Genomic DNA, 14,856 nt, shown 5'->3' with positions numbered 1-14,856 from the left:
ATAACTAGCCAGTGTAGTCAGTACCCTAAACACGACCACCTTATCCTTTAGGTGAGTCCATTCATTGATGAAAACACCCGCAAGAAGTTCCTAATCTATGCTGGAAACGACTACCAGGGCCCTGGCGGGCTGGTGGACTATATAGACAAGGAGATTATCCCTGACTTCCTGGGAGGCGAGTGCATGGTGAGTAGATTACTATTGGAATTCAGAAGTCTCTTCTACTGACCTAATTCTATATGTTCTTGTACGCGTCTGCTCTCCCTATAGTGTGAAGTACCCGAAGGTGGCCTGGTACCCAAATCTATGTACCGCACTGCAGAGGAACTCGAGAATGAGGATGTCCGCCTTTGGACAGAGACGATCTACCAAAGCGCCAGCATCTTCAAAGGAGCTCCACATGAGGTGAGACAGAGTATCTCACACAGAGCAGAAAGTCAGGAAGCTTGCAGTGTCAATTGAATTATGTACCGTGGTGTGAAAAAGTGTTTGCCCCCTTCCTAATTTCTTACCGTTTTGCATGTTTATCACACTTAAATGTTTCAGATCATCAAACAAATTTAAATATTAGTCAATGACAACACAACTGAACACAAAATGCATTTTTTAAATAAAACTTTTCATTATTAAGGCAGAAAAACAATCCAAACCTACATGGCCCTGTGTGGAAAAAGTGATTGCCCCCTAAACCTAATAACTGGTTGGGCCACCCTTTGCAGCAACAACTACAATCAAGCGTTTGCGATAACTTGCAATGAGTCTCTTACAGTGCTATGGAGGAATTTTGGCCAACTCATCTTTGCAGAATTGTTGTAATTCAGCCACAGCATCTCAATAGGATTCAGGTCAGGACTTTGACTAGGCCACTTTTTCTTCAGGCATTCATAGATGGACTAGCCAGTGTGTTTTGGATCATTGTCCTGCTGTATAACCCAAGTTTGTTTCAGCTTAATTCATAGTTCCATTTATCACAGCAAGTCTTCCAGGTCCCGAAGCAGCAAAACAGCCCCAGACCATCACACTACCACCACCATATTTTACTGTTGGTATGATGTTCTTTTTCCGAAATGCGGCATTACTTTTACGCCAGATGTAATGGGACACACACCTTCCAAAAAGTTTAACTTTTGTCTCATATGTTCACAAAGGTCTTGGGGATCATCAAGATGTTTTCAGGCAAAATTGAGACGAGCCTTAATGTTCCTTTTGTACAGCAGTGTTTTTTGTCTTGGAACTCTGCCATGCACGCTGTTTTTTCCCAGTGTCTTTCTTATGGTGGAGTCATAAACACTGACCTTAAGTGAGGCAAGTGAGGCATGCAGTTCTTTGGATGTTGTTGTGGGGTCTTTTGTAACCCCTTGGATGAGTTGTCGCTGCGCTCTTGAGGTAATTTTGGTTGGCCAGCCACTCCTGGGAAGGTTCACCGCTGTTTTTTCACCATTTATGGATATTGGCTGTCACTGTGGTTTGCTGGAGTCCCAACACTTTAGAAATGGCTTTTTAACCTTTCCCAGACTGATAGATGTCAATTACTTTCTTTCTGGGAGGGGTGGCGGCAACAGTTTCATTTAAAAAAAAAAAAAAAAAGTTAGTTCAGTTGAATTTGTTTGATGATCTGAAACATTTAAGTGTGACAAACATGCAAAAAGAAAAAGAAATCAGGAAGGGGAAAACACTTTTTTACACCACTGTAGGTCAGGATACAAGCGCACCGCGACACCTCAGACATTTAGTTTTGTTAGGTCTACCATGTAGTGGTTGGAGCCTGTAAACTGCATCCTTTTTATTTCCTGCATGGAACACTTATTGGAACCCCCATTAAGTCAAAAACATAGAACAGTCACTCACTTGACAGTAAATTCCTGCATGTAATTAAAGGGATAGTTCAGATTTTTTGACATGAAATTGTGTGACATCCCCATCAGCAGTGTAGTTCATTAACAGCGACTTACCCCCCCACTTGGTCTCCTAAATCCAATTTCTGTGGTGAGTAACGTCGTTCCGCTTAGTTGCTGGGGACAATTAAGAGTTTGGCTTCTCCAAACAATACGCGTTCAAAAGAGTAATACATTTGCGTCACAAAAGTGCCTTCTCAAAAAAATCAAACCTCACAAAACACTTGCCGTTATATCTGTCTCCCGCCATATCCCTGCGCACTGTTGCCTGTGTGTTCATGTGTATGTGACACTCGCATCTTCTTCTGCTGTGGAACACATACGTAAACAAGATGGCCGCGTCGCTCCGTCGCGGAAGTAGATGCGTCTTCCTCACATACACAAGAATGCACAGTAGGAGACAGTGCGCAGGAATACGGCGGGAGACAAACGCTGAGTGTTTTATTTTTTGAGAAGGTATTTTTGTGATGCAAATGTATTAATCTTTTCAACAGATTTTGTTTTGAAAAGCCAAACTCTTTACTTAATTGTCCCCAGCAACAAAGCGCAACTACGTTCTTAATCACAGAAATCTGACCAGAACTGGACTTAGTAGACCAAGTGGGGGGTAGGTCGCTGTTAATGGACTACAATGTTGATGGGGATGTCATACATGATGTCAAAAAATCCGCACTATCCCTTTAAGACAAGTCAAAAGAAAAGTCAGTTATTTAATGTGATCATCCCTTCCACGAGTTGATGAATGACAGAAGCCACCGGTGAGGCTCGTTGCGGGTAGAACCAGGGTAGTGGAGTCAACCCTCCCTGGCCGGCAAGGCTTGCTGGGGACGGGGAGAGTGAGGTGGAAGTGACAGTACAATATGGGTCCTTGAGTACAATGGCAGTGTACTAAAATAGAACTAATTGTCATCATTTAGAAATGTATTTGCATGTTCGAGTGATTGCATTTTTTTTTTTTTTTTTATTGACACAATTCATTTTGCATTTTTAGCTGAATCTCTCAATTGCAGTTGTTCCCTTTTTTGTTTATTTTTTTTTAAATCAGCTTCTAATTGAGATCATTGACGCCTCATCTGTCATCACCTGGGACTTTGATGTCTGCAAAGGCGACGTGGTCTTCAACATCTACCACTCCAAACGGGCCCCCCAGCCACCACGCAAGGACCCACTGGGAGCTCACGGTATCACCTCCCCTGGAGGCAACAATGTGCAGCTTATCGACAAGTCATGGACGCTGGGGCAAGACTACAGCATGGTTGAGTCCCCTCTGACCTGCAAGGAGGGAGAAAGTGTGCAGGTGAGGTGCTGAGAAAATGAAATGTGATTGTCCCATGTTTGGTTCCTTTGTGGGTTGACTCTCATTGAGCCAAACCTTTGCTTTGTTTAGGGCTCCCATATTACACGCTGGCCAGGGTTTTACATCCTCCAGTGGAAGTTTCACAACATGCCGGCATGCTCTGCCACTAATCTGCCTCGAGTGGATGACGTCCTGGCCACCCTGCAGGTCTCTTCGCACAAGTGTAAAGTCATGTACTACACCGAGGTGTTGGGCTCAGAGGACTTTAGGTTGGTAACTCAGTCAGGTGTCAATGAGAGTATTATTGATGTTTGGACGCGTTCTCCTCATTCACTCCCCCTCTACACCTCACGAGACAAATCAAACATGTAATGTTGCCAAATGACTCAATTAAGTCCTGTTATAGGATCATTTTAGGTACTGTATTCAAATGAGGATGCTTCCTTTTATTTTTTTCTGTTCAACCCACACCTGTTCTTTCTTGCCTTCTCCCTCCTGCCTCTTCCTCCTGTCTTCTTCCCTTGAAGAACCGCTTGCTGTGACGTACAGAGTTTGTAAGTGGCTCATTGGTTGCCCCTTTACCTTTCGCATTATCCCCTCTCATTCCTGCTTTTGGCTGTTAACTCGACAGTCCACTCCACAACTACCGGCTAGCAGGCTTAGCAGTGTGTCGTTCTAGACGAAGTCACAGTTGACACGGCTACTTTGCTTTGGAGCATAGTCCGCTTGCCAACTTGTTGATTATTGCTCTGCTTGCATGACTAACAGTTAGGGGTGTAACGGAAAAATCAAATCAGGAATACAGTACTCCCTCGTTTATCGCGGTTAATTGGTTCCAGACCCAACCGCGACAAATTTCATTTTCAAGAATTAGGATTCAATATTAATAAACAGAATATTTTCGTAGTTAGACCGTAGAAAAACCATGATTAGAGCACTCTATACATCAAACAACACCCCTATAGTCACCTTTACACTAATATTACATAATATAGTAGACATAATTGGAGAAAATTAACCATTTAAGACATATATATGACTCGTGTGTGAGTGTTTTTCAATAAGCGTCTTACGGACGTGTGGACAGGAAGTGATGTCTGGGATTTAGAGTTTAGCGAGAGGTTGAAATATGGCCACAGCAGTAGCCCGTATTGTTATGATGATGATGATGATGATTATTATTATATCGTTGTGCATGTTATAAAATAATTACATAATAACCTGCCGTTGGCGATCAAGTTTGGTGCATGTTACTAGTGACACCTAATGGCCAGTGTACAGTTTGTCTTGTATTGACTTCAACTGTACTTGTATTTTAGTTCATTTAGAACATTTTTATGCTTGAAAATGCGTAATTTACTCCAAGAATGCATAACCTTTGCCTAAATAAGCAATAATAGGCCTATTACTAATAATAGGCCATAGTCAACCACAACATTGTGATGATTCAATTGATTTATTTTTTGAAACAACGAGAGAGTGAGGGAGCGATGTTGGAACCACGATGTAGCGAGGGATGACTGTACATTTACCATTACACCCTTACTAACAATACTAGCAAACACTGGCCTCAATGAAGCATTGGATTTCTGCTGACTATTCTTTTTTTTTTTTTACCTACTTGACTACTGATCATCTAAAATTGCACTGCACTTGTCTTGCACATTTGAGGACTACTGGACATGATGTCCAAACTAATATTTATTAGTCCATTTTTTCCCTATGTTTAATTTGAATGTTTCATTAACTTGTGTCCTTTTTGGTGCTATTTTGAGATCAACTGAAGTATAGTGCTAGAGGTTCAAATCTACTATATCAAACACTTGGACTGGGAATCTCAGGGTACCTCACGACACGATACGATTTGTTGCTCACAGTAACGATACGATCGGGTGAAAATAGTTTATATTCTGCAGCATAATTTAACCAGAGTACAAACAACAGTAGTGCAAAACCAATGACACTGCAACATAACTAATAAAGAGGTTTTTTTGTGGTATCACATTATAAAATGTGAATTAATAAAAAAATTACAGTATTGATAGCTTTGCTTGTTTCCAATCAATAACTTAGGTGTCTCACGCTCATGCTAATGTTTATCACGTGTATACAGTGTGACAAAACACACCCAGTGATATATGCGATGTGAGGATGACATTTAACTTAACAGAAATGTCTTTAACTGCAAATACTGCTGTCGTGTTTTGTACTGTTTTAAAAGCAACGTGTGTTTTGGCTCATGTGCATGTTTGTCATGCCAGCTGTGTATCCTATTTTCGTTAGACACTTCTTAGATACTGCAAAGTCCTTATCCAGCTTTGTCTCATTCACAGTATATAAAAGCCAAAGAAAGTCTACACGTTTGATTTAACTATGCTGGTGCATCTTTTAGTTTTTAACTTTACTGGTCCAGTCCGCCATGGTGCTGTTGTTCGAGTTTTCTTCTTCTGTGACTTCCGGCCAATTTTCTGGCACTCTGTCAAGAAGCAGCTCCTGGATGACATGTAAAAATGTTGACTCGACTCACTGAGGAGGAATGGTGAAAGAAGTTTATAGTGGCTATATTTGAATAATAATAATAATTAAAAAAAGATGGCCAGTGTGTATCGATAATCCATCGTAAGTTTAAATGTCATTATTGTTCCATATACCAATATTTCTTCACACTCCTCGAAAATACCTAAATCGTTGAACCTCATGCTAAATGGGGCTTGTCATTCAAAGCCATATGAACCACACAATCCCAAATGTATTGTGATTGTACTTTGTGCACTCAAAACAAATACTGTATAAACGCAACACTTTTGGTTTTGCTCCCATTGGTCTTGAGATGAAGTCAATGATCTAAAACGTTTCTAAATCTGTGTTAGGGAGCACTTCTCCTTTGCTGAGATAATCCATCCACCTCACAGGTGTGGCGTATCAAGATGCTGAGTGACAGCATGGTTATTGCACAGGTGTGCCTTAGGCTGGCCATAATAAAAAGCCACTCCAAAATGTGGCATTGTGCTGTCTGATGTCATTTCACGATAGCAATGATGCGACAACACGTGTTGATATAAAAGGACTGATCTACTGATCTTTCATTCATAGAAATGACCCCTTTAGGTGTCAGGTTTTATGTCGTCACTTTTTAATGTAATAAGACAATAAATTAATAAAGTATGAACACAATGGCCCAGGAATTGGTGAGTTCAGTCGACATAAGCAGGGTTCCACTGTCAGGGTACCCGTGGGGTTGTAAAAGTCTAAAATCCAATCATTTTTTTCAATGCCTTTTAAAATGTCTAAAATTCTTGCATTAAATTGCGTAAAATGTCTTAATGTTAATTATTCGTGTTAATTTTATTTAAAACAAATTCATAAACTTCAGTCTCTCGTTTAAATGTTTAGATTTTTGAGGACACAATATCAACTTGAAAATGGAATGAAAGTACCTGTGCAGCCTGATAGGAATATACAGTATCAAACACAACCAGCTCATGTGCTTACTGCGCGGCACGGGCCTCCGATTTAACTTCATCTTCTGTACTGTTTTGCCAGCATGGGTCTTAAATTGTATTCATCGTGGTGTTAAAAAACAAGTCTTAAATTTGACTTGTTGAAACCTGCAGACACCCTGAGTGTACAACAACATACTGTAGGTGATACTGTGATGTTCCAAATGACGCTTCTAGTTGCATGGTGTTGAGTGTTCTGCACAGTCAGTTGGTCAAGCTGATTGGGCGAACTAAGTAGAATATACGGTCATGGAAAAATTGTGTACTACAGTGCTTGACTGGATTGTGTCTCCATTTTTTCAGGGGTTCCATGACCAGTTTGGAGTCGAGCCACAGTGGCTTCTCTCAGCTCAGCGCTGCCACCACTTCATCCAACCAGTCACAGTCCAGCTCAATGATCTCCAGGTAGATGCAGCAGATGTGGATAGCACTGTCCTACGCGGTGATCACCTTCTACCACACCCCCTAAGCCTAGACCTGTACACCCTCCTAACTTCGGATACAAAAAGAAACTGCGTGAACTCATTTTCAAGGGCTGAATTTTTTGCACAAAAGTTCATACATTTCAGTACTTGCCGTTCGATCGTCGCTCTTTTAGGGTGGCTACAAGCTCTTTGGAGGCTTAAAAGAAGCAATATCATCCCGGTAAGTGTGATGTCTGAAAGGATGGAGACACTGGAGGCGCTGTTACATACGCTAAATGCATTTTACATTCCTAAATACTGTAGGCAATAATCAGATGACGCATGCCTCATTCGTGAGCGTCACTGTAGCAGAGTGGATGTTCTGTTACACATAAACATGCAACAATCTTTACTATATTACCACAGCCCTTGGATACAATGTGAATGCATTCAGATGGAAAACATGTCATTAAAACACAATTTACTTACATACAGCATTTTTTTAAAACAAACTGCAGAACTCCTGAGTGGGTAGGTTTTGTGAAAGTCTATTACTGATGCCTGGTTAGCTGCCTGACATTCATGCGATTGTCTCATTGTGGCAAACCTCAGCATCTCTTGAGGGCGCTATCGTGCCATAAACTGCATACTTAACCAGGGTTCCACTGTCAAGAAGCAATAACATGAGTTTCTACTGTGTGAAATATTTGTATTGATCATGAACCTTTTCAGTCTGCTGGGTTGTGTCTGTGTTGCTATGGTAACTGCTCTACATCGGTAAATGCAAGTCCATGCCAGCTAAAAACTCAACCTAGCTGATTTTTTGGGAAACGGAAGACGATTCGAATCACAGGCACTTACATGGTGGAGATGCGGAATACAAGTGAACAGTGCGGCACCAGCATATGTCATGATTAATTTCATAAAACAAACACACATGCAGCAAACGTGGGCTAACTTGAAAGCTAACACTTAGCCCTTCCAACAGTAATCTAGTGCATCCCTGCAAATTTATAGATTTTCTGTTTGTGGGAAACCCCGCCATTTTGTGTGTATAATCTCCATAATTAGGCTGTTTACTGGTTGAATACTGGTAGAAAACCCATCTCTTTTATTCTACATTGGTAGATGAGTTACCTGCGGCAAACTTGGACATGTTTGAGGAGGTGCTCTTTATATGCAGTGAATCAGCTTGATATTTACACCCTACTCACACATCACAAACCAAATGCCTACCTCACTCACTGTGCAACCAAAAATAACAAGCAGCACTTGGAGCACAACTATGTGAGTATTGAAATAGATGCTTCCACACTAATATATGTGCAAAACAATACTATTTTATTTTACAGTGGAACTTTGTTTAGTGTCCGACCCGGTTAGCGTGTTAACGTTAACGTAAAAAATTTACGCCACAATTTTACATCAGTCTGCGGTCTCATTCTCCGGTGAGTAATGCACTGCGTGAGTCCAACTTGTGTTCTTAATTAATCACAAAATGTCCTTCCTTGTTAGCATCCTATTAGCAAACTACGTTTTTGTAGTTTTACAGTTAAGTTTTACATGCATAAAACAATTCTAAATGCATATAAATGATGAATGAAAGGAATAAATTAACCTTTAAGGTTACTTTTACCTTCATTGAAGACATGACTGAACCACCACCACCTTCCCATTTTCACTTAGTAACATTTTGTCGTCTTATTGAATGGTAAAAGATAAAATTTCCATTTAACATACCTTAAAGGAAAACTGTACTTTAAAAAAAAAAAAAGATTTTGCCCATCATTCACAATCCTTAGGTGAAATATGAACTCATTTCTTTCCCTTTTCTGTGTGTTCTAACGAGAGAAAACGAGTTCGTATGAGCATGCTAACATTGCACGTCATGTGAGGTACCTATTTTGACGCTGAAGCCCTAACAAAAAAAACCCTCAAAAAAATGCCAACAGTGTTCCATTTACATAACTGATCTGTACATTAACCAAGCTACAGCGATATTATTGTAGCAGATAACTCTACGCCTCAAGCCACTGCAACGGGACAGACGGAAGAGTGGATACTACTGGTTCTCAATTTGGCTACGAAGACTCAACAAGATGCTCGTTTGCTGTCAGCATTTTTTTTTTTTTAACCTGAGGACTGGAGCACCTTGTCTTGTGCTGGAAGACACAGCCATCCCAATGAAAGCGGACACTGTACGTGTCGTCGCTGTTTCTATGCTGCTGCTGTTGACGGAAGTCGCGTTAGCTCCTGTGGGCTATGTCAGATCAGTGCGCCCAGGAAAGAAGTTTCGGTAATGTTTTAAATCATCAAAATACGGCAAGATACTGTAAGTATGTTATCATCAATGGCTCATACTAACCCGTTTTCTCTCGTTAGAACGCACAGAAAAGGGAAATAAATATGTGCTCATGTTTCACATAAGGATTGTGGATTATGAGCAAAATTCCCCCCAAAAACGCAGTTTTCCTTTAAAAAGCTTGTCTGAATATAAGAAATTGAACATTCTTGCTCTTTTCAGCCTCCCCTGTTTTCGGTGAAGGTAAAAATGACCACAAATGTTGTATCCCTTTCATTCATCATATATGTATTTCTAATTGTTTTTAAAAACTATAAAAACATGTTTTGGAACAGTTTTGGCTTTCTGGAACAGATTTATTGGATTTACATGATTTCTTATGGGAAACATTGATTTGGTTAGAGTCTGTTTTGGTTTGTCTGACCTTTTAGAACGAATGAATGGCTCAAACCAAGGTCCCACTGTAATTTATAATCTACAAACCATACCTTGTGGGTATGTATATTAGTGTGTAATCCTTTATTTCGATACCCGCGTAGTCCGTGTGGTGCGGTTACATCGTGTGTTCCACTTGTGTTGTTACTTTTTTGCACCGTGAGTGAGGGAGGCGTTTGTGTTGGTGTCAAAATTGACATCTTTATGGGCTTGCCAAAAGCGGGGTATCTACTGTATTATAATTGGTTTGTTGCTAAAATTCACATCTGCAGTAACCATCAAGGTCTCTCCTTTACGCTGATACCAAGATTATCCAGTTGTACATGTACACAAAAATATTTATTATGTCTTTTTCTCCTTTCTTTAAGAGGTTAAGATGAATTATCAGCTCTCACTGAGTAGTGTTCAGGAAGAAATAGTCCATTAACGTGAGTGTGTTGCTTTAGTTTTCATCATCATCATCATCATCATTCCCTCACCCCGATTACAGCTAGTTTGCAGCACCTGCACAATTGTTGCACCAATGCTGCCAAGATGGTGCCTTGTTGCGTTCTGGTTTGTGAATGTGAGGTCGATAAGCAGACGAGCCAAATATCTGAGATACCTAACTGGGCAAAGTCATCACAACTACTATTGCCAGGTACTTCTTTTTGAGTCGTTTTTGTGTGCATTAGGGGTGCGTGATTGATTCTAACGCATATCATTTGACAGTGTGCTAGTAGAAAATATACAGTATTGCTGTATCGCATGTGCTAGTTGAGGTGTGATTCTGTTTTTGACATACATATGGGGGTGAAGCAGGTTTGGTGACTGGGTTTACGATGTCTACTATGTATAAGTTAAGAGCCATTTGTCAATAAACACCATTTTAGCCTTGTAAAACTTGCTTAGAAACGTAGCTGCTCTTTCTTGTTAGAAACGAACCCATGGTGACGTTAAATGTCCTCAAATTGGTCCTATACAGCTTTGTGCTTGACTTGATTGACTTGAACATGGCTTTCCCAAAATTGCAGTGTGTCAGGTAAAGCTTATTTTTTGTGAGGTTAGTAATAGTTTAGAAAAAAAACCCCATCAGAAATGTTCTTTTAAACAGAAATGTGTCTGGGTTCTTATGGGAAATCGTTGATATTTCCAAATACAGCACTTCCATGTTGAGTTTTCCTTATGAAGCAGTGATGACTTTACTGTAAATTGCCAAGAGTTGTAAGATGCTGTTGTAATGGATACTTGTAGCGCACAAAAAAAAACACTCCCAATGCATGTTGTTTTGATACATAAACATGTTTAACTCCAAATAAAAGGTCAATAATTTTAGTGGAATATTTGCAATAACATGAAATGTTTAACCTCCGAATGAGGGTTGTGGTGTGGATGTGTAAGAATGAATGTTTGAAACACAGCCTGTAAAATGCGTGCAAAAAAACCCCCCAACCTACTGGCGTGTATGTCCTTAACTGCTCACCTTCTAATTCTGTTGACGACATGATCTTTAGTGAGGGCTCTGATTAAATATACAGAATCAGCAGCAGAAACAAGTACTCAGAGCAGACCTTACATTTGTAAGCTGCTTCACAAATTCAGAATTGAAGCCATGGTATAATGTATTTTTGAATCCAGTATTTAATTTCTAAGTGAGTTCAGTGTTCAGAGATCTCCTAATCCTGCTTCTCTGACTTCTGTTATGTGGACGTTTTCAAAGATCTCGTGAGGGCTATGAACTTTTTTTGTTACTTTTCAACATGTTTGTCTGTCTGCTTCCTGTTCTGGCAAAGTGGCAGAGATCTTATCTTCATGTGGAAAAATAATGTAAAAACTACTTGTTTGAATTTCGTTTTTTGAAAACATTAAACTTGAATTATGACACACACAATGGACTTGTATCCTATTCTTTTATGTTGCACATTGATGAAATCTCTAATACTTCATTAACGCTACATTTTCTTCATTCAGTAGATTGTTGTTTAATGTAACTTTTTTCTCGTTTGTTTCGGGAGCACTTGTACTGCATACCTGCCAGAATAACAATATTTGACTAACCTCGCTCTTATATGTAATTGCAAATTCAACAGAAAGGACACCGCAAATGGTTAGCAAATATGCAGGGTATTCCTAAAGTCCAGATATATTATGAAAAAGACATGCCTTTAAAAAGGGCCACACGCACATTATACGTAATAATACAAATATTTAACTATTTTTTCTTTTATATTCTTGTATATTATTGTATATTATTTTTCTTGTATATTATACTATATGTACATTTCAATTGTTGGTTAAAAAGGCTACACACGAAAGCCATTAGCCAGGTCATACACAAATACATATTGTACAACGAAAGTAGTGGGGAGAAAAAGCTGTCCTTTTTTGTTGTCATTGCGATGTGCCTTTTTCCCCTCACTAGATGGCAGTCTTTCCCAATGTAACGTCTGATTGAGGCGCCACTGTCTGTATGACGTCACGACACGGAAGTTCAATCGCATGGCACTTGAATGTTCTCTACTTGTGTGTTGGTGAACAAATGTCTGCTACGGAGGATTTGGTTCAGCAGTGGGAAAGGTGAGACTGCTTTTACATGGCTAGTTAGGTGAAACTTGCGGCTAACAATATGGATAACCTCCCGACTTACCACAAAACCATTCTGCTTTTACATAAATATCGTTCAGATTTGATTGGCACTGTTAGAGTGGTATATTAAATACCATTCGGATATATTATATTGACTGTCACGTCGTTATGTACACGAATGAGAGCATTAGGATAGCCTAGGGTGGGCGATACTGCAAATGTTGGTGTCGATCAGGTACCATATAAATACACGGCTAGTATTGCCGATACCGCTACTGATACAGATTCGTATTCGTTTTTTGTGCAACGTTGAAAGAAAAAGAAATACAGATGTCAAAATATAAGTACAAATAAGAGTAAATAAACAAGACTAAGTAGAATGGATAAAAAATACAAAATTAAGTAAGAAAAAGTAAAGCCATTAAACATGATACATAAATATGGGAGTAAAATGTGTGACAAATTGAACCGCTGGCTTTTCAAGAGGGGTGTCAGCGTTGAATGAATGAAATATGTGAAAATACTGTGTACATATTAAAAATAATGGAATGTCCCAATGTTGCAGCGTTTCATCACCGCCACATGGAAAAAGATAACTTCACAATGTCAGGAATCAGGTTTTCTGATACTGAAACCTGATTCTGAAGTTCATGAGAAAGCGTGTCAAACCAAACCTTGCACTCACAAAACAGTCATGTCAGTGATAACAGTCGCGATGATTTGGACACCACATGATTTTTAGATAAGAATACATAACTAATAGGGGTGTCACAAGAAACCCAATTCACGAGACGAGATAATGCACGAGATTGGGTGCACAGGAACGAGACGAGACGAGATTGTAACATTAATTTTAAGAAAAGTACAATGAAAAAATATGACTGGACAAACAAACTTTTTTTATTTAACCGAGTCACAAAACAATGCAGGTGCGTATTGAAATGTTGATTGTCACACAAATTGATGCTAAACGATATTATCGTCAACATTTTTTGAGACCAAATAAACCAGTTGCGGAATTGGCGTGTGTGACATGTATTTTCTCTCAGGCGGCTCGTACGATCTGTCAGACATTTGCAGCATTTCTTGAAATGCTGGCTTTTCAATAGGGGTGTCATAACTTGCTTTGCAGCTGGTGTGTGGGAAGGCATTCAAGGCGCTTCCCACGCTAATTAATACGTGTGGTGGGGGTTGATGCGAAAGGTAACGATTGTTATTGGATTTCCAAAGTTACTGTACTTGGTCAATGTTATCTGTGAAGCAGAAATTGTGTGCGTATTTTGCAAACAGCACATCAATAATGACTTCCACTGCAAATCATTTTACAGGATGCAATTACAGTTAACGCCAGAGAACCATGATATTTGTGTCCTTTTTTTCCCCCCCAATATCCAGGATGAAATCATCAATTCAGAAAAGACCAAACGTTATCCAAAATAAATATGGAATACATGAGTTGTCATTTAAGTGCATGTTGCTTAGCAAGTCCTTGTTGTGCAGCGAGCAGGACCGTCTCAGAGAGCAAGTGGTGGAGGAGGACACACAGGCCTGGCAGAAGAACCCTCACTTCTCAGGCCTGGAGCGGGTCGGAGGACTGGACCTCTCCTTCATCAAAGGTGATGACGTCAACGCCTGTGCCCAGCTGGTGGTGCTCAGCTACCCGGACCTTGAGGTGAGCTATTTAAGAGCTACAGTATATCAGTTTTTTCTGTGCAGCTACATGATCTAAATCAGGGGTGCCCATTACGTCGATCGTGAGCTACCGAGGTAGTTTGGGTCGATTGCATCAACGTTACTTTTTAATGTTACATGACATCAGTCAGCTGACATTAAGCTCCCCTCCTGATTCACTCTCGCCTCCCGCGGCGTTTCAAGCTACACACGGAGATGCAACTTTCATCTTTATTATGCTGATTTTAGATAAACTAACTCAGCGGTAAGATATGTATAATAAAAGATGTCCGTTCACTTGTAGCGGTTTGTTATGAAGAAAAAAAAAAATGGTGTGATGGCTTTGCATCGCGTCCTGAACTCCACTACAGAATTGAGTGTTTCTACATTTTCATTTCTTAAACTATTATTTCATGATGAAATGTAAAATATGCCCGTTGCTGAAACCTTTTTAATATGTTGCCTTGACTTCGGCTGCATTGTCTCTTGCATAAGTGTTTTATTTTCTTGTGCATCTGTAATGTTTGACAGCAAATGCTAACATGAACTGTGTGTTCTAATGAACGTTAGGTAGCTATTTTGATTGACATATTACCAGTACTCAGGTTATGTACACAACTATTGTGCAGTTATACAGTATGTAATTATCTTTATTGCCTTATTGAATATAATTATGATATCAAGTACTTTGATTACCTGTAAACTTTAAAAATGTGAATGTGAAATATTAATCATGAATATTTACAATAGTAAATAGAGAGTTTATATATATGTTTTATAGAAAGAG

The 14,856-nt window shown here is 39.6% G+C and overlaps 2 protein-coding genes across 8 annotated transcripts in view; both read left to right on the top strand.

The window, feature by feature from the left end:
* si:dkey-237i9.1 (SEC14-like protein 1) overlaps nt 1–11,703 on the top strand; it is a 28,213-nt gene extending 16,510 nt beyond the window's left edge. For 2 of the 3 annotated variants that reach the window (XM_054779398.1, XM_054779395.1), the window contains 6 exons: nt 52–186; nt 271–405; nt 2,941–3,192; nt 3,283–3,461; nt 3,720–3,746; nt 6,996–11,703. In XM_054779398.1, the coding sequence (XP_054635373.1) occupies nt 52–186; nt 271–405; nt 2,941–3,192; nt 3,283–3,461; nt 3,720–3,746; nt 6,996–7,101 (834 nt within the window). In that variant the 3' untranslated portion in view covers nt 7,102–11,703. The remainder of the gene's footprint in view (nt 1–51; nt 187–270; nt 406–2,940; nt 3,193–3,282; nt 3,462–3,719; nt 3,747–6,995) is intronic. The other variant, XM_054779397.1, reaches the window with a different exon arrangement.
* A 572-nt stretch (nt 11,704–12,275) lies between these two features.
* The window catches only part of LOC129183293 (endonuclease V-like), a 67,198-nt gene continuing 64,617 nt past the window's right edge, over nt 12,276–14,856 (top strand). For all 5 annotated transcript variants that reach the window (XR_008570768.1, XM_054780379.1, XM_054780376.1 and 2 more), the window contains exons 1-2: nt 12,276–12,389; nt 13,899–14,070. Coding sequence is in view for 4 of the 5 variants with exons in the window: in XM_054780379.1 (XP_054636354.1) it covers nt 12,283–12,389; nt 13,899–14,070 (279 nt within the window). In the remaining variant the exon portion in view is untranslated. The remainder of the gene's footprint in view (nt 12,390–13,898; nt 14,071–14,856) is intronic.

The sequence above is a fragment of the Dunckerocampus dactyliophorus genome, chromosome 6 (assembly GCF_027744805.1).
Source record: "Dunckerocampus dactyliophorus isolate RoL2022-P2 chromosome 6, RoL_Ddac_1.1, whole genome shotgun sequence".
NCBI classification, from domain to species: domain Eukaryota; kingdom Metazoa; phylum Chordata; class Actinopteri; order Syngnathiformes; family Syngnathidae; genus Dunckerocampus; species Dunckerocampus dactyliophorus.
The sequence above is the reverse complement of the archived record's forward strand: the minus strand, read 5'-3'. Positions and strand labels throughout refer to the sequence as shown.